Raw genomic sequence first — 24,009 nt, 5'->3', positions numbered from 1 at the left:
GAGAGATATACAGGATTTGTTCTAAGTAAAATCTATGATGCTGAGACTGGTTGTAGTTTTAGTTTGAATTATGACTCAGTCTGTATATAATTCTATAAGCTAAGGTAATTTAAGCAGCACTTAGACCATATTTCATTTCAGGAACTTCAGCTTTAATGCCAACAGGTAATTTCCAAGGTTCACTTTGTACAAACCAATCAAGAGTGATTACCCCAGCCACTCTGCCTCAGAATACCAGAATACCAGCACTATTTATCAGCAGTGTCTGGGAACTATCACAGTGGTAGGCAATCTTGTACTCTAATAAAAATTGCTGATATATTTTTAACCAAAAGTGAAAATTTAACAATTTAATAGTAACTGTATGGAGATAAATAGATATTTTATAATTTATATGGCCTTCTCCTCTGCATTTCTGAGGTTCCGCTTGGAGTTCAGGCCTGGAGCTGCCAAGACAAGAAAGATGCAGAGCTGTTGGAATGGGCCCAGAGGATGGCCACAAGGATGATCAGAGGGCTCCAGGGCTGGAGCATCTCTCCTACGAAGGCTGAGGGAGCTGGGCTTGTTCCACCTGGAGAAGAAGAAGTTCTAAAGAGACCTGACAACACCCTAACAGTACTTGAAGGGAATTTATAAACTGGAGGGAGACTGAATTTTTACACAAACTAATATTGATAGGACAAGGGGGAATGGTTTAAAAATAAAAGAGGCAGATTTGGATCAGATATTAGGAGGAATTTTTTAACTCAGTGGGTAATAAGGCTCAGAAACAAATTGCCCATAGAAGCTGCAGATGCCCCATCCCTGGAGACATTCAAGACCTGATAGGATGGGGCCCTAGGCTTCCTGATATTCCTGGGTGGCAACTCTGCCCATGGCGAAGGGTTGAAAATAAATCACATTTTAGATCTCTCTGAACTGCAGCCATTCTTTGACTATACAATTATATTTGTGATGTAGGTTAAAAAAATAAAAAATAATAATAATAAAAAAAAAAAGTATAGTCCAGATGAATGAGTATAAACACATTTTTAGAACAATCAACATTACTTCCTGTTTGTTTGTTTCAATTCACACAAAGTAAAATATAGCAAATGTCTTTGACAGGATTTCAATAACTCACTTCAAATGGTACATAATCAGTGGGAATCTTTTCCAGCATATCATCAGCTAGTCTGGCTACAACTGCTTCCCGAGTTTCACCTCCTCCACCAGAACTGTCCTTTGGCTGAATACTGAGGATGATGTCCAATATATCTTTGGAAAGTTTACTTTCGTAAGTGATATCAGCATTGGGGTGCAAACCAAATACCTCTGGTGTGTCATAAGCTGGAAGACTCTACAAAGTGAAAAATAAAAGGAGCACAACAATAGATAGATTTATATACTAATTATATTCTAAAAAACAAACAAAAAGTTCAATGAAAAGAATGCATCACTTCAAACAGACTTACTGCAAATATCTTGCTTTGAGCTATTTGTTATGTCACAGTTCAAGTCATGCTAAAGTAAACAATAAATTCAGTTTTTACCTCCATACACTATTTTAATAGTCAGCTTATTCTGCCATATCTCAACATTGATTCTGTGAGGTTGTATTCAATGTCTGGACTCCATTCTATACTCTCTTTAATAACTGTATCCTTTCCAGTACATCCATCCAGCAAATCACAGAAAAGAGCATTGGTGTGATTAGAACTATAAATACTGCTCACACTAACAGATAAACAGATAGTTAGAAGGCAATAAAGAGTCTGTAGAGACAGAATACATAAACTCAGAAGACAAAATTCTGGAACTCAGGAACTTGGGAGAAACTTAAGGGAAACTTTTTTCTTTCTCTTAAGCAGCTTCTGTTTACCAACCTGTATGTACTGAAGGTATTGATCCACCACAGTACATTTGGGAATGCCATATCCTTTGTAGAAGCAGAATTCTTGACTGAACATTTTTTCACTGAACCAGACCTTAACAAAGGTGTTCATCAGCCTTTTGTCATAGTCATCTGTCACACGGCCACCATACTGGATCTCACCTATCATGTAACAAACAGTACTCCAGGAAATCCCCTACAATCAGACAAAAAAAAAAAAAAAAAAAAAAAGACTTTATCTAATCCCATTCTCTCTTATTTATATCTCCCTTAGCATGATCACCTGATACGCTAAATTTTACATTTCTGTCCCTTTTGGAAGATAATTATTAATTATTTACTTACTTCTTTTGTGTTACTATAACATTGCGTCTGCAGAACACCCTCAAGGATTTCTCAAAATAGAATATCTTGACAACTAATTCAAAATGCTGCTGTGGCACCTGAGCAAGAGGGACACAACTACACTCCCATCATGCTTTCAGCTTCTTTTGAAATGCAAACTGCAAAGTGATCTGCCACATATCTCTCTCTATACAACAACAGACCATATGAATGTGAGGAAATTAAGAAGTTTTATGCTGTCATAAAGGCAACTGTCCACTTCTTTATGTTGCCAAGACAGCCTGGAGAAGTAGAGTCAGAGTTTTTACTCAAAACTGATTTAGACAAAAGAGTATAAAACTGGTTAGTTTTTAACTATCTAATATAGCTAGCATTGAACAGGAGATCTGTATTTCCAAGGTTTATACTTCTGAAGTTTTAGATGGAGAAGGCTTGAAGAGTTGTTTTTGGTTACTGTTTTATTTAAATATGCAAGTTAATTTGGAAGTTTTACATGCACAGATCTAAAAGTCTAATTTAAACCTCCTGTACTGCAAGCATATATATTTGAAATACCAAATGTTTGTGGATGTTAAACGATAATTTTAAATTGTGTTTGAGTTTCAGTTATTGGAAACTATGTAATACATTCTGCTATTGAAAATACTCATGGCATTAATCCACCTTCCCCAGAAATGCTAATTACCTTCTTGGAATCTGTGCCATCCAAGTGGTTTTGAATGAACTGCACAGTGGCATTGAAATCAGCTTGGTTAAACTCATAGGGTATATTCCAACCCAGAGATCCAAATTTGCGCCTTTCTTGAATAGTGGAGTGTAGAAAAGCTACTGCATACAGCATCGGTTTCCACTGTGCCATGTCACTGAAATCCAGCAAATCCTGGCTGACACCTATTGGTTATAAATGAGTTTTATATGAAGGAATAGTATTTTCAAAAGTACTTCAAATCAGCACTAGAACATCAGTCCTAGAGATATTTAGTTGGCTATCTGCCTTACCCAGGAGAAAATCACTGTCCTACACATTGTTCTATGCTGGACACTGTTCATACTGGTAGCACAAATTAAAATAGTACTATAAATTAGCCCAGACAAATAGAGTTAACTTCAGAAAACAAACAAACAATTTACTAATAGTTGAATTTATGGTAAGTTTCTATCTCCAAAGGCTCTTTAAATACAAACCTTTACTGAATGTAGTAAAGAGCGCTTAACTGTTAACAAAGAAAATGTGTTCCCTTTCTGCCAAAATACACAAGGAGATTAACAACTGAAACATTAAACACTCACCACTGTATGTTGTCTTTAGTCCAGCCCTCAGCCCTCGTGGTGGTTCACTGGTAAACTTAATACACATTTGGAGCAGGCTTATGGGGAACTGTTTGTGGATTTCAGTTGTCATCCATAGTCGAAAGCCTTCATGGACAGTCTCCGCCTCTATTATAATGTCCATCAACTCATCCAGAAAGTCAAGTCCAAGGTGGCAGTTCTGCAATAGTGCCCATCCTCCCTAGTTTAACATAGCAGAATCAATATGTTATCAACAGTGTTTTCACACCAAAAGCACTAAAATCATTCTTTATATATATATATATATAATATATATATATAGGTTAAGAACAAAGACAATATATCTTAATCAAATCAAAACAGAGTATAAGCACTCCGTGCACTTATGAAAGATATTAATGCAAGAAATTCTCCACAGCCAGTTTTGGCTGATGAAGAACATTTAAAATTCATGCCTTTCAAATAATTGATCAATTCAAATATGCTCACCAACAACTGACAGCAAAAATTCCATTTTGTATGAAACAATCTTGTCTGTACAAAATCAAGTTTATCATGTTCAATTAAATGAATGTGAAAAGAAGGTTCAATTGCTTAGGACATGTATTTACGCAAATAAATATAGGTTCTTAAATCAGAATTAACTACACAATAAAAATCTTTGGTTTATGACAAGAGTTTTAGTTGATAATTTCAAAAAAAAAACATTCACATATTAGTCATCTTTGTCTCTTACACGAGCCATTGTCTGCTGCAGAAGTTTACGAGCATGGATTTCTTGCCCCTGGCCCATGGAAACGTAACGTGTCTCCGTCTTCAGCCTTTTTCCCAAAGCAATGATGGCGTCTGTTGGATCAGAGCCCATGGAAAGAAAGCATATGAGAGGAACACGTGGATCTGACTCTTCCCATGTCTTCTCCAAGTCCAAGATGACTCCTTCTGCATATTTCTCCCCCATAGTGTCAACAATGTATTTTCTTGCCTGTATTAAAAAGGATAAATCTTACCATACTACATAATCACTTAATATACTTTTCTTCCCAGTGTAAATACAAGTACTATATGTACTGAATAATAAATGCTGTAAAATTTATGTATGCCTTGCTCTATATAAAAAATGTAGAAAATATAGAATGTTATACTATATAGCTTTTAATAGCAGAAATAAAAAATGTAGAAAATATAGAATGTTATACTATATAGCTTTTAATAGCAGAAATAAAAACATGCAACTAATCTGTTTTATATGTTAACATACCATACTGTCTTCAGAAGTGTTCTCACAGCTTTATAAAACCACTTAAAACATACTAAATAATAATTCTACTGTATATAGCTCCATGCATTGTTATATTATATATAACACATTTATTATAGACTAATAAAATAAAAAATAACCTTGCAAAATAGAAAGGTTTTTAATATTTGAAGATACTTTTTACGGAAAAGATAAGAATCACATACAATATGAGCCTCAAAGTAATTAGGTCTTTCCCATGTTTATGCTTAAACAAATTATAAATAAATGGTAATAATGATGAAAAATCAAAAGGAAGTAAGTAAAGACCACCTCTGTTATACCTTATATATTTACTGCAAAAAAACACATTAGGTTATTCATCCTTTACAAAATGTAAAGTGCTCTTCCAAACTGCTTCAGATAGTCTTTCTTGTATGCTTTCCCAATACACTGCTTGCCTCTTAGAGTAATCTCCCATTTAATACTTTGAATCACAGAATCATAGAATGGTCTGGATTAGAAGAGACCTTTAAGATCACCTAGTTCCAACCTCCTGCTATAGGCAGTGACACCTCCCTCTAAACCAAGTTGCTCAAAGCCCTATTCAGCCTGGCCTTGAATGCTTCCAGGGAGGGGGTACTCAACACACAACCTTACTGGGCAACCTGTTCTGGTGTTCCATTAGCAAGAACAGTTAAGAATACAGTCTGTATTGATAAGGTAGAAACAGATAAACACATCAGCTTCCAGATGAAATCCCACATCCATACTAAAATATATCAGAATCCTTTTGAGAACTTATAAGAAGTGCATAGCTTGTATGTCTGAGAAGAATCTCAGAAAATTCAGTGCAAAGGTCCATTAGAAAAATTCCTTTTAAGTATTAAATTAAAATATACTGAATTGGAATCCTTTAACTATTATCTAACAACACTTGGATAGACTATGCTGGCCATACAAATGTACCTGAGCAATGGTCCTGTCAGGGCACAAAGCCCTGATAAGAAGAAGATGTCTGAAGCAATCTAGGGATTGACCATAGCCACAAGGAACTGGTTCTTCTTCAGGATTCTCTTTATCAAACCAGATTTTCCACTCTTTCTCTGCTCTAGAAATCTGTGGTTATACCAACAAAGGAGTAAGTGTCATTAAACACAAGTCACATAACAAACACTGCAAGTTCGCAAGCTTTTAATGAGGGTCAAAGATGCTTAATCTGCACACAGTATTTGTTTATCAGTGTTACTCACAGATTTAGTATGGCGATTAAGAAAAGAGAGGACAAGTTTTCAGCTTTTCAGTACAAAACTTCACAGCACAACAATGCCTTTTTAAGCATTCATATTCTGAAAAGAAGGGTTACTGCTAAATACTTTCCTCTAATGAAATAACTACATAGCAAAATCAAAAAGCAGACAGCTTGGCTGTTAGCTTTGAGAACACTAGGCACATATCTACTCCCCACAGTACAGAAGGTATTATTCACAAATAATACTTTCAATTTACTTACTTCAGCTTACTATACACTTAGTATCATGACAGCACTTCAAGATGCATGTAATCAGTAAAATATTGGAACAATTATCATAAAACATAGCTTAAGAAAGCAAGACAGGAATGAAAGAAATTCTAATAAAATAATTATCCCCAAACAACTGATTATTTTAAAAAACCTTTGCTTACTCTGTTAAGAATATCTGAAAATTGGCTAAGTTTACTAAGCTCCACCAAATTCAGCCAAGTCATATCGAGGATCCATTTAGCTGGCTTGGGAGGACAAGCTTTAAGATCCAGGGAAGCACCACCTGAAAGAAAAAAAGAAAACAGAGAGAAAAATTAGGACAACATAGGCTAGATACCACAGGACAATTTCACATGACTTCCTGCCTTCCCAGTGTGGTGATATACTTTATCATAAAGGACAGTCATCAGTAAATTTCTGAGTAAGCTTAAGTTTGCAGGGAAAAAAGAAAAAAAAGAAAAAGAAAAAAAAAAAGCTCAGTTTCAAATACTTTTCTTCAACATTTCTTGCTGTAGAAAATGTGATAATTTATTCAGTATGTATATTTGCCTTCCTTGGAATTCAACTCAAACTAAAAAGAAAGCAACACAAATAAAAATGTGGTCACAGGGATTATCCATCTGTAAGTCAAGCCAACTTTGGTGAAATAAAGTCTGCAGTATGGTTAACTTACATTAACTTGGGGTGTTGTTTTTTTTTTGTACTTTAATCTTTGTTTCTTTCTTTAAGATTTACTTACACATGTCCATGTGCAATGTGCCTGAAAATAAATGTTATCTGAGAAACGTATGTTTGAGAAATTAAGATTTTCTGAAGATTCAACATGGAAAAATTAGCATTTATAATCCATAAATAATAGAAAATTAGGTGCGTCTTGGAACACTTTGGAACAACAATATGAAGCCACTCCACATTTTTCACTGCAGGTACCTTGATCACATGCAGCGAAGACTAATGTTGTGAACGTGGCATGTTCAGCTCGGAGTCAGATATTATTTTAAACTGTTAGCTTTGCTTTTGCTTCCTTTTTGTCAGCCCACAATTACTAAATAAAGCAAAAGCTTGGTATAATTATTTTTCAATGTCAAACCACATACATGGTGGTATTTGACCAGCAGACATAAATATCAGCTGAAATGATAGTTACCAACTTTCCTTTTAAATTTCCATGATTCTCATAGCTAAACTTATCAAAATTCTATGTGCTGCTATAAATTAGAGCTGCCATATGAAATTGTCTGTCACTACAACAGAATGATAAGCACATATTCCTTTGCTTCACTGACTTCTCACATTCAAAAAGGAAGCACTAGGCTAGGAGACACACAACCACAGCTCATAAATTTTCTGCAATAATATATACACTCTACTTAAAACACTTCTGTACTTTCAACCTTTAATAAGCGTCAAAAATTCTTCATGCTTCACTCTGTTTCTTTGTATATCAATCTTCAAAGTAAGTAACAATGAGAAAAGAAATTTGTGCTCCTCATAGAGTCCTCGGGCTGCATATTTGAACACTTCATATGTCATATGTTCGATAATATTAGTAATCCTCTTGCTCGTTATAGGGCTTTTGGTAGACCTGTTGGAAAAAAGATCTGCAGTTGAATGTCAGTTTGGATAGACCTTATTAAAGAGAATGCTATGTAGAAGAGAAAAAGGCATAGCTCAAAATTCTGAAATATCAGACAGCAATTTAGTAACAACTTTAAGACTGAAGGAGCAACAAAAAAATATATATACCAGTTCCTATGAAGTCATTCTACATAACTGAAAATCAATACAGTATAATGTTTCTTAATAATTTAATAGCTAATCTTTAAGGACTGTAAGATTACCTGAAGATTTGTTGCATTGGTAACTAACAAAGGTCTACAGCTTTTAAACTGAAAATTCCTGTCAAGGAACTGGCAACACTATTCTTTCTAGTATTAGATTACAAGTCTTTACTGGACCATAGCCACTATCGTGAGTGGATAAGTATGAACAAAACCTGTTAGCAGAATTACCTGGCTAGGGAGCTGTCAAAAAGCCCCAAAAACTGACGAAGCGAAGTCTGATACATCACATTGACCATGCTCATCTCAGTAATAAGAAAGTACAAGATGCTACCTCGAGTTGCAACTGAAGAATAGAAAACAAGTCTGTTTTCAGAGTAGAAATGCAAATTAGATAACTTAAAACTCTACAACAAAAACATTGAGCTTAAAATACACATTATCTGTAGGTCTTTGAGTTGCTCCATTCTGTACTGGCCAGAATAATATTTAAAATTTAATCTTCATTTATGTATGCACAAAAGAAAATCTTTTCTGTAATTAATGCAGAGTATATAAAGCTCAGTTTACAATTATGAGCATATTTAGAGAAAAAACTAGATGTTGGGATATTTGGTTAAATGTTAGACTATAAAAAATATGATGGTTTCGAGTACTGCTTGAGCATCCAAACCAATTTCTCTTACAGAATTTTATGAGTCATAAAAAAGCTAAATGGATTATATTGACTTAACTTGCCCAGCACTGATTTAAATTACTTTCAAAAGCCATTCAGTTTTAAATACAAACATTTTATAAAAACCACAATGATTTCTGCTACATTAACTGTACCGTTTTACACATTTCCTAAAATCCAAGTAAAATAACCTTCCAGAGAGCACCTTGTTTCAGGTTTTCACCTGTCAGTTAAAAGTCTTAAAATAGTGCTGTTTTGAACTCAACCATACAGTTAATCAAATACCATAAAGACTGCTCTCATTGGCAGTCCATAAAAAGTGTTGATATTTTCACAGTTGAGACAGAACAATCAAGCCATCCAAGCTTCTTCTGCAATAGAGTAGAAAGATAGGTACCTTCCTATAAGGAGAAGCAGGAAGCCCAGGGAGAGAACAGATGATTCTGTTTTATAAAAATTTGACATGAAGTATAACACTGATTTTTTTGTCCATCATTTCCTAAATACATTTTGCTTACAGAAAACTCAAACGCTTCCCACCCATTATGGTCATCCTGATTTCATTCTGTCATTTCTCTTACTCTAGGTATTGCTCTTTTAACCATATGCTCCAGTTATTTCCCTTCTATCACTACCTGCATAGAATCACCTGGGTTGAAAAGGATGCCAAAGATCATCCAGTTTCAACCCTCCTGCCATGGGCAGGGTTGCCAAACACTAGACCAAGCTGCCCAGAGCCACATCCAGCCTGGCCTTGAATGCCTCCAGGGATGTGGTATCCACAACCTCCTTGGGCAACCTGTTCCAGTGCATCACCACCCTCTGTGTGACAAACTTCCTCCTCCTCTAGCTCAAACCTCCCCTGTCTCTGTTTAAAACCATTCCCTTTTGTCCTATCACTATGAACCCACATAAACAGTTGTTCCCCTCCTGTTAATAGGTTCCCTCCAAGTACTGAAAGGTCGCAGTGAGGTCTCCCCAGAGCCTTCTCTCCTCAAAACTAAACAAGACCAGTCCCCTCAACCCTTCTTCATAGGAGAGATGCTCCAGCCCTCTGATCATCTTAGTGGCCCTCCTCTGTACCCATTCCAAGAGCTCCACATCCTTCTTGTGCTAAGGACCCCAGGCCAAAATGCAGTGCTCCAGATGGGGCCTCACAAGAGCTGAGTAGAGGGGGACAATCACCTCCTTCTCTCTGCTGGCCACCCCTCGTATAATGCAGCTCAGGATATAGTTGGCAAACTTGCACTCACCAGGTCTGTATTCTTCACGAGCTGAATTTATCTGTACCTCTGTTTCAGCAGAATTTTGCAGTTTCTGCGTTACCTCCTCAGCTGTCTTTTTAGTATTACTCAGTACAATTAATAAACTATCATCATCAGCTAGTGATCCCTTAGTGCTTGTAAGTCGGAACAGAAGGTTATCTTCCAGCTCCTTCATCCTCCTTCTGTTTAAAGTCACATCTTCCATAAGATCTGTTCTTTCTTTCTCTAATTCCTGTTGAAATACATGGCAATAATTGGAAAACAGAAAAGAAATCAAAAGCAAAATACAATAAGGTACTTTGTTCTAAAAGCGCTATTCCTGTGGAAATAGCCAATGTCTAGAATAACTGCACTAACATACAGAAAGAATTCCAGTGGTATTTCTGACAGCAGGTCTATTGCCAGCTTTCCCAACTTGCTATGTAGGTATGCATTAATAGATCATTCCAAGAAATAGAATGGAGAATGCTGGTGTCCTAACAGATCTGTAAGTCCAAAAAATTACTCACTTTTCTTATTTTTCTATTTCTAATGAAGACAGATGCAAACAGCATTCAAAAACAGCCTTTGAATTCACTTAATCTAATGCTGTCTTCATTTATGCCGTTTTTCAATTTTTATGTTGCAAATATAGCCTCCTTAACAAGGAACATTCTTATCAACTAATCAAGCATCAGAGCTTTTGAGCACATTTAAAATACATCTCCCCCAGACAGGAATAACGTCAGTCTCACAGAATCACACAGAATCACAGAATCACCCAGGTTTCTGTCTCAGTCTCTCAGTAAAATGTTTTACTATTTAAGAAAAGAAAGACTATAGAGCTCAAATTGTTTTTTGCTACATTTATTTAGCTTGTTTCTTTTAGGAATACAAGCACTGTCATGTGAATACTTTGTTTTCCAGTAGTCGTATGTAAAAGTTAAATATATGTAGATCAACAGCCTTACATAAAGGCAAAAAGAACAGCTGCTTAAAAAATTCAGAAAAAATGTTATTCAGAGATGCAGTGTCTTTTAGATTGTTTTTCTGTCTAAAAATACAATTAAAAAAAAAGAAAAAAGAAAGAAAAAGAAAGAAACTTGTTAAATATAAATTTCTCAAAGAGAAAAATACTCCACTGAAATGATATATATATTTCAATACAATGCTGTAAGAAGGATGAAAAAAAGTGAAAGGAAGGGTATGAATCTTTCAGAAATAAATATGAATCTTTGTCCGGTTATCAATAATTAATGAGATAGATGACAGAGATATTAGCTGTGTCTACAAAATAAGTCTCCTGCACTGTTTACAAAGGTCTGGTAGACTTTTTCAAAGTTGGAGACCATGTGAACTCCACCATTGCAAAGTCCATCCAAGCACTGCACTTAGGCTGCTACTTTTTCTAAACAGGTACAAAACCAGGACATGGCATGCTGTCTTATAAAGTGCCAGAAACATCATGAACCTGAGACCTTAGCAAGGCTTACAAACATTTTTTAACTCCATCATTCCAGTAGCTTTCATTATACAGAACTGCTACATACTTTTTTTCTGCTTCCTAAATTTACAATTTTACCACCCCTACATTCTGCTTAGCATTCCTAAATATTTGAGGGATTTTGTTCTCTAAAAGAAAAAAACAGACAAATTAAATTCAATGTTTTGCTGAGTGCAATTGAAAAGGTTAAATATATTTTAGAGTGCAACATATTTAAAGAAAGCTGTTTTCCTTGCTAGAAGAGCCTAAGAAATATATTTGAAACAAAATGATCAAAATAAAACAACTTAAGCAATACTGGATTTTAAAGTGAAGATTCATCTATTGAGCTTTTAAAATACATTGTGCAGATCAGAAAGAGTATACATGTGAAAGTTTTCTGCATATCTTCAAATATTTCCAGTTGTAGTATATGGAATGAAAAAATAAGCCACATTACTGAACAGAAGGAACTTGCTCTGAAGAAGCTATCTCAAATCCAGTGTTAAGTGGTTTCAGATGTTGATGTCACTTCACCAAAGAATGCTAGTTCTTACTATTATGTAATAGTATGCTAAACAGCTTTCACGGCTGGCACAGAACTATTCACAAGTGCAAGAATTTTCATCAACTATGTGACTTTCCCCACCACAAATCTAGAAATATATTATCATTGTAAAAATGTACAAGGCTTCAAGCAGTTCTTGCATACTATAACTCCACTACAAATCTGTCATAACTATTTCTAATATGCTAAATATGAAATTTCTTTTGCAAGTTACATAACAACCAGTGTATCAAATAAAACAATCATGTAATTAAAACAGTGTAAGTTACATATCATTCAGACATATATCATGTCTCTCAAAGCCAAATGTTCTAAGAAATGAAGATTAACTTTACACAGATAAACCAACTGCCCATTGACATTCCTATGCTTAGCTCACATCTTACAAGATGGCTTAACATTCTGGAGGAAAAGAAGAAATCAGTATCAGTATTCTTCCTGGTAATCCATATTCTTTTAAATGTATGACACACGGATTCTACCAATAAGCATGCCAGACAGCAAACAAATTGAAAATCACAATTTGCAGAATCCTCAAATGATGAGCTGTAAAACCTCTTTTCCTCACGGCACATATACAGGTCATTTGTTCTCAGGGCAGAACAGCACCAGAGACAGGGGAAGGGGAAGAAAGAAACAGATCTACATATGCATGTTGAAGAATAGTAACTCTTCTCATTTTGGTCACTGTGCTAAAGCCACTTGTGCTAAAGTGAACAAAACTTCCAATGCTTTCTCCTCTTTCACAATGTCAGTTTTCTCATTGGAGAATGCACTAAGTCTGGGTTAGGCATAATCTGCCTTCAGTAACTGGTGGCTCTCACTCTGCTTGCTGTCCCTCATGTGCTTAGAATAAGCTTCTAGGGGGATTTTTCCTATAACTTTCCCAGGTACTGAAGTGACGCCAACCATCATGTGGTTATTAGGATATTCTTTGCTTTTCTTGCAGACAGGTTGTAGTCACCAAGAATTGCTACCAACTGTCACAGCTTTTCAAAGATGATAGAAACCATAATCCAACAGCATTAGCTAGATCTTACAGCACCCTAAGAAACAACTCATCTCATCCCACATACCTGTGTATGTCTAGTGAGCTTAAGAGATCCTAAAAGCTATCTTCTACTGTGAATACTGCTCAATTCCTACAGACGGCTAATAGATCTGGGGACGTAAGAGGCCTGCTGGCAAATCTTACCTACAGAAACTGAGCCAAAAAACATACTGAGTTCCTCAGCTTCCTCCCACTTGGTTCCCTGCCCCATGGAGAAATGGCATCAAATTTTTAAGTCTTTCTTCTACTGCCAACGTACTTACAGAGACTTTTCTTGTTTTTCACCTGACTCATTAGTTTAAGGTCCTGCTGAACTTTGGTTTTCCTAACTCCATACCTTCATGTACAGGCAATGTCCCTGATTTCACCTTCACAGTAATTGCTTTTGTGTCTGAGCTCAGTCAAGAGTTCTTATGTTTAGCTGTGTTGGCCTTCTGCTGTGCTTGCTTTAATGTGCTAGAGAAGAACAAAAAAATAAAAAAATAAAAAAACAACAAGCCAACAACTCAACTGACAGTACAGGCAATGACTTCTAACCACTCTCTAAAAATAAAGATATTTTCATTTCAGAGATCGCAGCTTGCAGAACTGACCACTAGAATGGGCTTGCTGATCCATTTTCAATGATTATTTCTATTGGCAGAAAAAGATGAAAAAAAAAACATATGCCTTCTGATGTTCATTTGCCTGAGTGATCAAAAAGAAACTGTGATAACTGAAGGAATTTGCTGATAAAACAACTGTCATTCTGAGGAGTATATTGTGTTGCAGGACTCAGAAGTAAAGTTTGGCCATAAGTCTTTGTGAACATACACATCATGGGATGTTTCAGACAGTGATAATGCCATTACATAGTGAGCTGACAATCTGTCGCTGGTTGAAGTGAATTTAATAGGGCAGTGAAGCTGCCTGATGAAATGCTAGTTTTCACAGAATAAATATTGTTTCTCTTATGAGCTCTATGGTCTAATCAGGGAGGAAATGTAACTACTCCATATTAACAAGGAAATTCATGCCATTAAGTAGGAAAGTCTCATGTCAAATAAAAAAAATAAAAGAAAATAAACAACCATAAGACCTCAATAGCTTCCAAAGTACAAGAATTCATTCCTCTCCAAAGAATGTGAACTGGAACCATTGCCAAAATTTTAGTAAATACAGCCATAGATTCATATTGTTACAGTTGCATAGTATCTCTTTTGATCTAACACTGGCTGACTTTATAGACAGAGAGATTAAGTTTCCAGTAATTTTTAAGGTACCAACCAGCATCCAAGGACACTGGTGGTATGGCTATTGGTACTGCCATTCTGAACTTGGACTTCCTTGACTATTATAGCTGCATTTTCAAGCTAATTAGTGAGTCAGTTTCTTCTCAAAGTAAGGAAGTAAACTGCATCTTTTGCAACAGTTTATGTTTTCGTTGAGCTCCACAGTGTTTAGATGGAAGGATGTGAGTTTCTATTCAGGATCATTTTCCTTTTCACAGATCATACTCATCATGTCATATGTCAGTGAGGGAGAAAAATAACATGATTAAGGTACCATTGAAACAAAAAGATAAATAGAAACTTCTGTTATTTTTTTCCAAGCTCACTTTTAAACCATTCTAAGTAGGCTGTATTAACATCACAACAGAGAATGACAGAAAATTATTCTTCATACTGGGAAGAGGAAAAAATTAAAATGAAAGTGAATAGCAGGTAAAGGCATAAAGTCAGGAGAAAGGAGAAAGATGTAATTATTTCTTTTACCTGTTTCTCTGTCAGAATTACTCTACCCAAGAGTTGATTTTCAAGACCTTTCATGGTCACAGTAAAGTCAATGATGGAGGTTCGAGCGCTAATTTCAGGAGAGTAACCTGGATTTGGTAGTTTTGTGGTAATGTAAAGTCTGAAGCCATTCATCACATCTACTTCTCTGTCACCAACTTTCACCTTAAGGAAAGCATGAAAAAGAAGTCTTGAGACATGAAGGGCCAGTGCACATTCTTTCAGGTACCACATGTAGAAACAAATGTATTTTTCTATTCAAAAGAAGAAACATACAGCTTAGAATTACAGGTCTAATGCAATGAATTTGTTGAGAATATCCATGAAACACTTTAACTGATAAGTTAACATATTCCATCTATTCTGGTTAACACATCCCAAATTAAGAACACAACAGCAAGCAAATGGGAATCTTGGTACTTTCTTCACTTAAAAGTAACCATAAACAAAGAGATAAGAAACAGTATATGTCAAGTATTATTATCATCTTAATATGTTAAATTAATTATATGTGAACATAAACTCTACTTTGCATTATTGTTAATCGAGTGTAAATGTCTTTTAACATTTTAGAGGTTTATATTTAACAGGTGCTATTTCATGGAGGACAGAGAGGATGCTGTTACCATGATAAGGTTTGTTTTTACCTTATTGGTGGAACCGGATTTAATGAAATTTCTTTCCAAAATATTATCTAATGCTGGGTCAAGCTCTTCACCAACATCTTCTATCAAGAGAGGTCTTCCGAGAGAAAGGCTGTCTTCTAAGTGATTTCTAAAATACTTGTGATTCAAAGAAGTGATCTAAAAATACAATTATGGAGCTATATGGTAAGTTTTGTCCTGATACCAAACATTTTGCCTGTTTTACATTTAAAGATAATGACATTTTTTCAGATAAATTACTGACAAGAACAGTCCTATAGCTTAATAAAGGCAAAGACTATGACTACAGGAGATTATTAGTTTCAACGTATTATATTTTAAGACATCACTGAATGCAAAGTGCTAATTTTCAACTGTGAGAGTAAAACAACACTCAGTGTGTAAAGTTTCAACATCCTATGAGTGCAGTGAGATCAGAAATTCATAGAGCATTTTATTAGCCACAACCTTATCTTGGTTAATTTCCTCAAGCCTAACTGCAGCAAAAGCCAATTCCAAAATTAGAGCTTTTCCACTGAAAAATAATATTGTATACCGAATAAGCCAATAAGTAGCCTTTCCTTTAAAAAATAATTCTACATAAAATTGTGATTAATTTTCAACATGTATACAAAGCACATTCAGCTCAGCTTGTTTACAGCTACAAAGTTAGTCTAATCATCTGTTTTTCTCCTTTTTAACATGACTAGCTAGGCAACCATTTCAAGTTTCATACTGACAGAAGAATCAATAGTAATGACAGGAATATCCTATTACCCTCAGATCCAATTCATTATCATCCATCAAACTCCTCTGTCTTTTTTAGGGATAGCTTTTTATAAAAATTGATTGCAGCAAACAAGGATTTTCTTCCTTGTACTTTCCCGTTTGATTTGGCGCATCTTGCCTCAAACTATATGCTGGGGTAACACTGTATTCACTACATTTGCAGAACATTTTGCATGGATTAGACATCCATGCTAAGAGAGAACAAATTATCAATAGTTTCTGATTACAAAAAGATAACAATACCATGCTTTGCATTCCCATTTTAAAACATTCATTTGAACTTGCACTAATCATTTTTTTTTCTCATGTTTTTAGTATTCTGGAACTGTGCTTGAGCCCTTACCAGACATTATCTATCCAGCTTGTTTTCCAGTAGTTCATAATAAAAATGAATTCATTACACCAACAGAGCAACTTGTATTATTAAGTTTCCACATATATGCTTTCATATTTAGCCAAGTCATTAGTCTACCAAAATATATCCCAAGATGTCCTTTCTCAAAAAAAAACTGCTTTTAATTATTATTTAAATCACAGATTTGCCACTTTTTGTCAGCTGAGAGTTTCTAGAAGCTATGAAATCACAAACATTCCTATTACCTGAAGTTCATTTTTGCCTTCCTTGTTCTTAAGCCAAGTTTTACCCTGTGCCTGTGGATCAATTAATAAAGGATAACGAGATGCCTTAGTGGCAATGATTCCATTCTGTATGGATAAGTCATCATTTGGTAACCCTTGCAGGCTCCATTCACTAATAGTAGCAGCATCAGTCAACATTTCTATGAGGTTCAGGTTGTTACCAAAGGGAATTTTTCGGGCTTTCATTTCCTTTTGCCAGTCATTTAATAGCAGATTGCGGAACTCTTCATTAAAAGGACCAGAGTAGGATAGAAATGCTGTAGCCAACAGCACATCTCCTGAAAAAAAAGGAAGTGAAACAAAAAGAAAAGGGAAAGGAAAATAAATGAAGAAAAAGAAAAAATTAATCTAAATTTTTAAATTCTATTCATGATGGAGACTCTTCCTTTTCAAGTTTTTAATGTTTTTGATAATAAGTGGAAGAATGTACTTTGGCCCATGCAGATGACAAGTGAACTTCTTTCCCCAGGATCATTATGTAGTAAAGCAATCATGCATTTCACTTGTTAACATATTTACATTACCTTTTCAGTGCAACTCTAGGAATCAAGAGAAGAATATGTTAATACTACATATATATATGTTGGTTTTACGTGGCAAGGTTTTGATAGCAGGGAATTGCTGGGACAGCCTCATACCCAAAACAGACAGTAAAACTCGCTCCAGCAACTCCATTGCTATTGCATTTCCAATAAATAAAATTAAAAATTACTTCTATGAAATAAAAGTTTCATGAACATTACTAACTGTATTTCAGGTTGCTGACATCTAGATATAGAATATTAGTGTTCATTTCCTCCATGTATATTCTGTTATACAAATTTTACTGGTACTTTCTAACACATCATTCTATGGACTACTGACTACAAACATCAGTCAAGTAAAAATATCAGTGTCACAAGTATGTACTGCATCTTATGCAAGTAGCATCTTCTGCACAGCATAAAAAGAGCATCATATTGTAGGGTTTATTTAAACATAGACTTCAGCCTGATTGCAGACTTCTAGCTGTGTTTAAAAAGAAAAATTAATAATGATTGCTTCAATTTTAGCAGTGAGAAACTTGAACCACAAAGGAAACATTCAAAATTTCAAATGTTTTTAGTTTCACTACACATTACAATTAAATCAACTAATTTTCTTCCAAGATGGACAAGCATGGACAAATGCTTACCCACTAGCCTCTTGGTTTGCAAGGCAAATTCCTTACTCTGTTTCGTCCATCTCTCTTTTTCACCTGCTAAGCCACTTATTAGACTTGAAGCTGTTTGCATTTTATGCCGGCAACGATCAGCATCTTCAAGCAAAGCCTATATAAAACCATGAAACAAGAAATACAGTTTACAGCTATGTATCTGATAGGATGGAAAAATCTCTACATCTAATGAAACCAGTACAACAGTGCAAAAATTTATTTTCAGTTATATAGTATCACTTTACAGATTTGGAGGGAAAGTAAGAGGAAAAAAAGATCATTAGAACATACAAGGAACACCTGCCATAAATAAGGTTCAACCTTTTAGTGTTTCTTCTCAAACTTTCATGTTGGCACATATATACAAGCACAGGTGATTAAGCCTGTTACCTATTAGTTATGGGAAAATCTGCTCAGCGGTTCAAATATATTATGTGTTGATATCATATATTAATGAAATTTGATGTTATAGTACTGGACACCAAAATAGCACAAATAAAATACTTTTTGAAGGAGTGGGAGAGAGAGGAGGAAGAGAGAGAGGGATCCAGAGAGGAAGTATCCAACCACTCTTTTCCACTGTCTATCAATGCTTTTTCCAAGGAATAATGAAGAGTTATGAGAGAAAACGTATATCTCTCAAAGCAAGGGTGGCAGCCATCTGTAACAGTGTCTTTTCTACAAGGATATGTTCACCTGTTTTTCTCTCATGGCTTTTTCATACTCTGCCTGTACAATATCTAATTCTTCTTGCTTTGCACTCAGTTCTTCTTGAGCATTCTGCAGATCCAACATAGCAGTGGTTAGGCGGTTCTCCTGGATTGCTAAATTAGCCTGTGAAGCAAATAAGTAAAATAAGTACATTCTCACATACAACATCTCAAAGCATTTGCTATAATGTATGTCAAAGAGAGCTTCACTGCACTGTATTTGAAAATAAATAGAGATTTCATGATTCCTTAAAAACTTTTATTTTATTTAATTTCTGCAATAAACTAACTCCTTACAGGGAGCTGTAATTAGTTGCTCTCATGTAAAGTAGAAAAATCAATTAAAAAATTTCAGGACAAACCAGCCCTGTCCCATCTGACACAAAACTTGGTCTGAACTGGCCTTTAGAAAAACCAGCATCACCAAAAGTTTATACTTAGTCTACTGAAAGAGACTACTGCTAGCAACAATTCTTCCTCTAGGTAACTCCCATTACAGCTACTGCATATCAAAATCATGCCTGACCAGGTTCTTCCTGACTTTCGTTCTTACCTTCTAATGACTATTCAGGCCTGTTTTTCCCTAACGCTGATGAATAAAGTCTCTGTACAGTCTATTTAGATCTTGAGGTTTTTCTTACTTAAGATAAAGCAATTGCAACTGTGAATTATACTGGATGGCTACTTCAGAGGCATAAAACAGCATAATCTATTTAATGATCTTTACAGCCTACAAGGAGTAGTACATTTGATGCATATTTCACTGTAGGGTTAATATTTTCAACATAATAAATTCCTATAGAGGTGTGCAGTAATTGGAATAAGACAACTGATGTTTCCAGCAGGTGAAATCCTCAGCTGCACTCGGGTAGGAAGGAGAAGGAGCAAAAGTATACGTATATGTCACTCTGATTAACAGTTACCTTTAAAGGTAATACTTCTTTGTTGATGGAAAAAAATACAGCCATAGCTTTGGTCCATGAACAAAGCCCAGCAATATTCCCACATACTCTCTTAGCTGTCTCAATGTTGTAGTCCACCATTTCAAAATAAGGGCTCAAAAGCTCTACCACTTCTTCATTAATTGTGTCCTTTGGAAATTGCTAAAATAAAATAATGTAATATACAAATAATACAAGTAAACTATGCAAATATTAATTTTAGTGCAAACAAAACAATGCAATGCTAATTAAAAACAGCTAATATGAAATTGTCTGTCTCGTGCATATCTGGACTGCCAAATACATTCTACTCTGTTTTTTTTCTTATAAAATTGAAGAAGTTTGCCTTTCTTTCCGATCATCTTTATCTTACCTGTTGACGTTACACAACAGGCAGTCAAGTATAAAATATCACTAAGATTCTGTTTGAAATTCGATTTCCCTTAATACTGAATAGCTAAAAATCTTCTAAAAGAGAGGATTAATGGACACACATTCTATGAGATAGTCCTTTCAAAAAGTAGCCAGCTATCTTCCCTGTAAATTACCTTATCGCATTAGTACAATGTGTTTCAATTTTAATTGTTTTGGCAGCTTATCTTTTCAAAATAATGCCTTATCTCTTTTCATCCCCATAGCTTCTAACTTTGTACTAGAAATTTATTTTGATCACCAAATGTTCAATTCAATTATCTATCTTCAAAGACTTATTTACAAAGTATAATAAAAGTATACCATCAAAAATGAAAAATAGCTGTTCCCTGTGCATAAACAATAAGACACTGAAGACTTTCAGTAAATAAAAATTCTCACGAGTAGATGAAACATGAACATCATACAAATAACATCCACAGTACTACTAACCATACAAAGTTGGTCAAGACCATTCATCTGTGATTTCCCACTGTACCAGAGACATATTAAGTAAACTCAGTGTGCTTATAAATGTAGAAATTTCTACTATCTAGAAGGGATGTTTTAACCAAAATATACACTTCAGATAACATAATTCCTCCAAATGCAGAAATCAGATTATTATGTTCAGTGGTACAGCATAACATATAAGCAATTCTCAGAATAGATTAGTACTAATATTAGTAGTTTAAAACATGAAGTAGCATAGATTTATTCACCAAAAACTCATTCCATTTCCACAGACATGATATAAAGCTGAAAATCCCTAATATAAAAAACTTCTGATTTTATCCATCCTATCACTTATATTTTTTATGCCACTAAACAAGTTACAATGCTCAAAAGTTAGAGGGAAAAAATAGATTTTCCAATTAGCTTTAAGCAAACATGTAAATAATAACTGTTCAAATGCTGAAAGCTTTGAGCCATTTGTCATTGAAGTTAATTTCATTTCCTTACTTACAAAAACCTATAACTGACTCATGATTTGAGTTTATTTCATTATATCATACATTCAAGCCCTTGACATTTCAGATCTCTCGTGTACCTGATTTCCCATGCACAGTCATTCTCCTAGAAACACAAAAGGAAATACTTTTCCCTATTTTCTTAGGTTAAAATAATAATAAACAGGTTACACAAATACCTGTAGGTTCTGTAAAAAGTTCCCTGCTGTCATCAGTTTCAAAGATTCCTGCCATGATGGGGTGGTACAGCTCTTCTCCTGATCAATTTTTACACTGTTCAGTTTTCGTTGGAAAAGCAGTAACACACAGTCCATGATACGCATAATAAGGTGAGGAGGTCGACCAAGTGTTCGGACCGTGGCAATATCTGCAGGCTTTATTGTCTACAAAATTAAAACAAAAGACAAAGCAAATACTGTTATTATTTATTAAATAAGAAAAAGATCACCAACAGCATTAATGCACTTCAGAAGAAGAAACTTTCTGATTTAAAATAATTTTATCTCTCAGAGGCATGAATCTGTACATACCCTTCAACTATAATTTCTATAATTTGATTACTTTCTCATAGCAACTGCTAAGAAACAGCAGCTCAGCCATCTCATAGCAACACCTAAATTCTTAAAATGACTCCATCCTAGCAAGACAGCAATATTCTGAAATTTTATCTTATTTTTGTATTTTAATGTAAACTTATTCACAAGAAACTCAGTCTAGAAAGAAAGATGTATTCTGTTGCTAATTGTTAAATGACGTTGAAGGAAGGGAACCAGTGAGGCCACATACATATATATCATTGCATCCTGTGCTTAATTATTCTAGAGAAGTTCCTGATGTAGAAATAAGTCCTTGAGAAAATTAAATAAATCATAATAATGTATGAAACCTGTGTCATATTTAATATGGCAGTCAGTCAAGGGTGCAAATCTAACACCATTACCTGTGCACTCAGTTACTGGCAGATTATCAACCAGCAGTACAATATATATCAACCAGAATTTCAATTGAAAACTAAAATTTGTAATTTGCTGAACAACTGATTGCCCATTTTGGGTTTGGCATTTGAGTGGGAAAAGAGAAACAAACCAAATCTAAACAACCCCAAGATAAATATATCTATTTGCATACATCTTCTTCCCATCAAGGAGTTACACAGAACATCTGAAACCTTACATGTTTTCAAAAAAGCACACCTTCTTAGGAGGAGAAAATTTTATACTCAGTCCAAGGTTTTAGTACCAACCTGTAAGGCTGCTTCTGCCTCCGCCAAAGCAGGTTTAGCAGCTTCTAACTTTTCTTCAGCAATGGCTTTATCAACTGAGATGCTGTCCACAATAACTTGGGCTTTGTCTTTCACTTTCTGAACTTCAGCCTTCACCTTTTCAGCAGCCTGTGCTTTTACTGTAACTTCCTTCAATACCTAATGAGAAAATTCACAATCAGCATACTAAAGAAAATACCTCACTGGAAGAATCTATATTTTCATTGTAACATTTGATGTGTTTAATTCAATTTCCAGAACCAGAAAGTTTAAAAAAAAAAAGATGGGTTTTCCTGTCACTTTTTAAGCTTGCTTCTGTCGTCGCTTCTTTTCCACAACCTAAGGTCCTTTTACACAAAATAAATAGCTTAGATAGATAGATAGATAGATAGATAAAAATTAAAAAAAAAAAAAAAAAGTACAATATACTTTAATGTCTGTACATACCATGTCAGCTTTTTCATTGGCAATCTGAAGTTCCTTTTCTTTTATCTCCAGCTCTTTGCTTAGAGCAGCCACTGACTCAGAGGCCTCTTTCAACTTTTCCAGCCCAGTATTAACTCTGCAGTTAAATAAAAATAGGAAGAGTACACAATTTCTCATGTAATTTACATTCTCCTTTCCAAATCATTTCATTACTAGAATGAATCAGATGGATTTAATACCAAAAGATGTCTTACAACAAATGAAAAAATAAATAATCTTCAGAAACTTCCACACACACTTCTGTTGTTTTCAGAATCAAGAAAGTAAATAAACAGTTCTCTCAAAAAGCCCATATGAAATGTTCCACACTTCTAACTCAAAGTGAATACCTTTATTATCACATTAAAATCCTATGTATGGGTTCCATTTATGTCCTGAAATTTCTCAAATCACTATTTCTTGTTTGACAAGGATATTCAAAAGGTTAATGAAATCAAAACTTCAAAATCAAGACCAAGCAAGAGAGTTTAGCAAGAAAATAGCACTAGGATAACACTTCTCTCATTAAAATGCCTTCAACAGTTGATTTATTTATTTATTTACTTATAATCAAAATCGTAAGTACTCATAAACAGGCTCTTCAAACAAGTTTAATTGTAAGCTAGGAAAACACACATTTGGAACAGAAGAGGCAGAAAGAATTACAAATGTAGCAACTACAAAGTCTAAGCAGGAAAGGAATAAGTTAAAAAAATACCTAACAGATAAAGACTAACATATGCTGGAGTCCTTCAGTCCATGCAATTAAGGTGACATGAAACCAATTGAAGAGTATGGAATATCTGGTACATTTTAACTTCAGAATGTGTAAGGCTGGGCCAGATGTCTCCCAGTTTTATGAGTCTTCACTGATACCATGAAGATTACTAATTCAATTTGACTTTGAAGCCAAAGAGTGTTTCAAAGTGAAACAAGTTAGACTGAGTATTTCTTAAAGATTTTTAAAATTTTGTGCTGGTCCTTCACAATCAAGAAGATAAGTTTTCATAAGGGTGATGCCAACTGATACACTTAGAATTTCACATTCTGTGTGAGTATTTCTCACAGAACATTAAATCTGCAAACAGACTGTAGTTTGATGAAGTGTTTGAAAAGAAGAATTAATATATCAAAAACA

The 24,009-nt window shown here is 34.7% G+C and overlaps 1 protein-coding gene across 8 annotated transcripts in view; it reads right to left on the bottom strand.

Moving 5' to 3' along the window:
• The window catches only part of DNAH5 (dynein axonemal heavy chain 5), a 113,583-nt gene that overhangs the window by 5,596 nt on the left and 83,978 nt on the right, over positions 1-24,009 (bottom strand). For 7 of the 8 annotated variants that reach the window (XR_014942820.1, XM_085537852.1, XM_032442468.2 and 4 more), the window contains 19 exons: positions 22,854-22,968; positions 22,389-22,565; positions 21,325-21,528; positions 19,746-19,925; positions 18,809-18,946; positions 18,092-18,227; positions 16,879-17,195; positions 15,493-15,648; positions 14,828-15,010; positions 9,981-10,224; positions 8,283-8,397; positions 7,665-7,855; positions 6,432-6,553; positions 5,715-5,864; positions 4,245-4,490; positions 3,509-3,728; positions 2,904-3,109; positions 1,866-2,069; positions 1,124-1,339 (listed from right to left, as the gene is read on the bottom strand). Coding sequence is in view for 7 of the 8 variants with exons in the window: in XM_085537852.1 (XP_085393978.1) it covers positions 1,124-1,339; positions 1,866-2,069; positions 2,904-3,109; positions 3,509-3,728; positions 4,245-4,490; positions 5,715-5,864; positions 6,432-6,553; positions 7,665-7,855; positions 8,283-8,397; positions 9,981-10,224; positions 14,828-15,010; positions 15,493-15,648; positions 16,879-17,195; positions 18,092-18,227; positions 18,809-18,946; positions 19,746-19,925; positions 21,325-21,528; positions 22,389-22,565; positions 22,854-22,968 (3,520 nt within the window). In the remaining variant the exon portion in view is untranslated. Of the gene's footprint in view, positions 1-1,123; positions 1,340-1,865; positions 2,070-2,903; positions 3,110-3,508; positions 3,729-4,244; positions 4,491-5,714; positions 5,865-6,431; positions 6,554-7,664; positions 7,856-8,282; positions 8,398-9,980; positions 10,225-13,368; positions 13,530-14,827; positions 15,011-15,492; positions 15,649-16,878; positions 17,196-18,091; positions 18,228-18,808; positions 18,947-19,745; positions 19,926-21,324; positions 21,529-22,388; positions 22,566-22,853; positions 22,969-24,009 lie in introns of those variants that run through there. The other variant, XM_085537854.1, reaches the window with a different exon arrangement.

Source organism: Coturnix japonica, chromosome 2 (genome assembly GCF_054131305.1).
Source record: "Coturnix japonica strain WE chromosome 2, WE-NBRP24, whole genome shotgun sequence".
NCBI lineage: Eukaryota > Metazoa > Chordata > Aves > Galliformes > Phasianidae > Coturnix > Coturnix japonica.
This window is presented reverse-complemented; position numbering and strand designations above follow the sequence as displayed.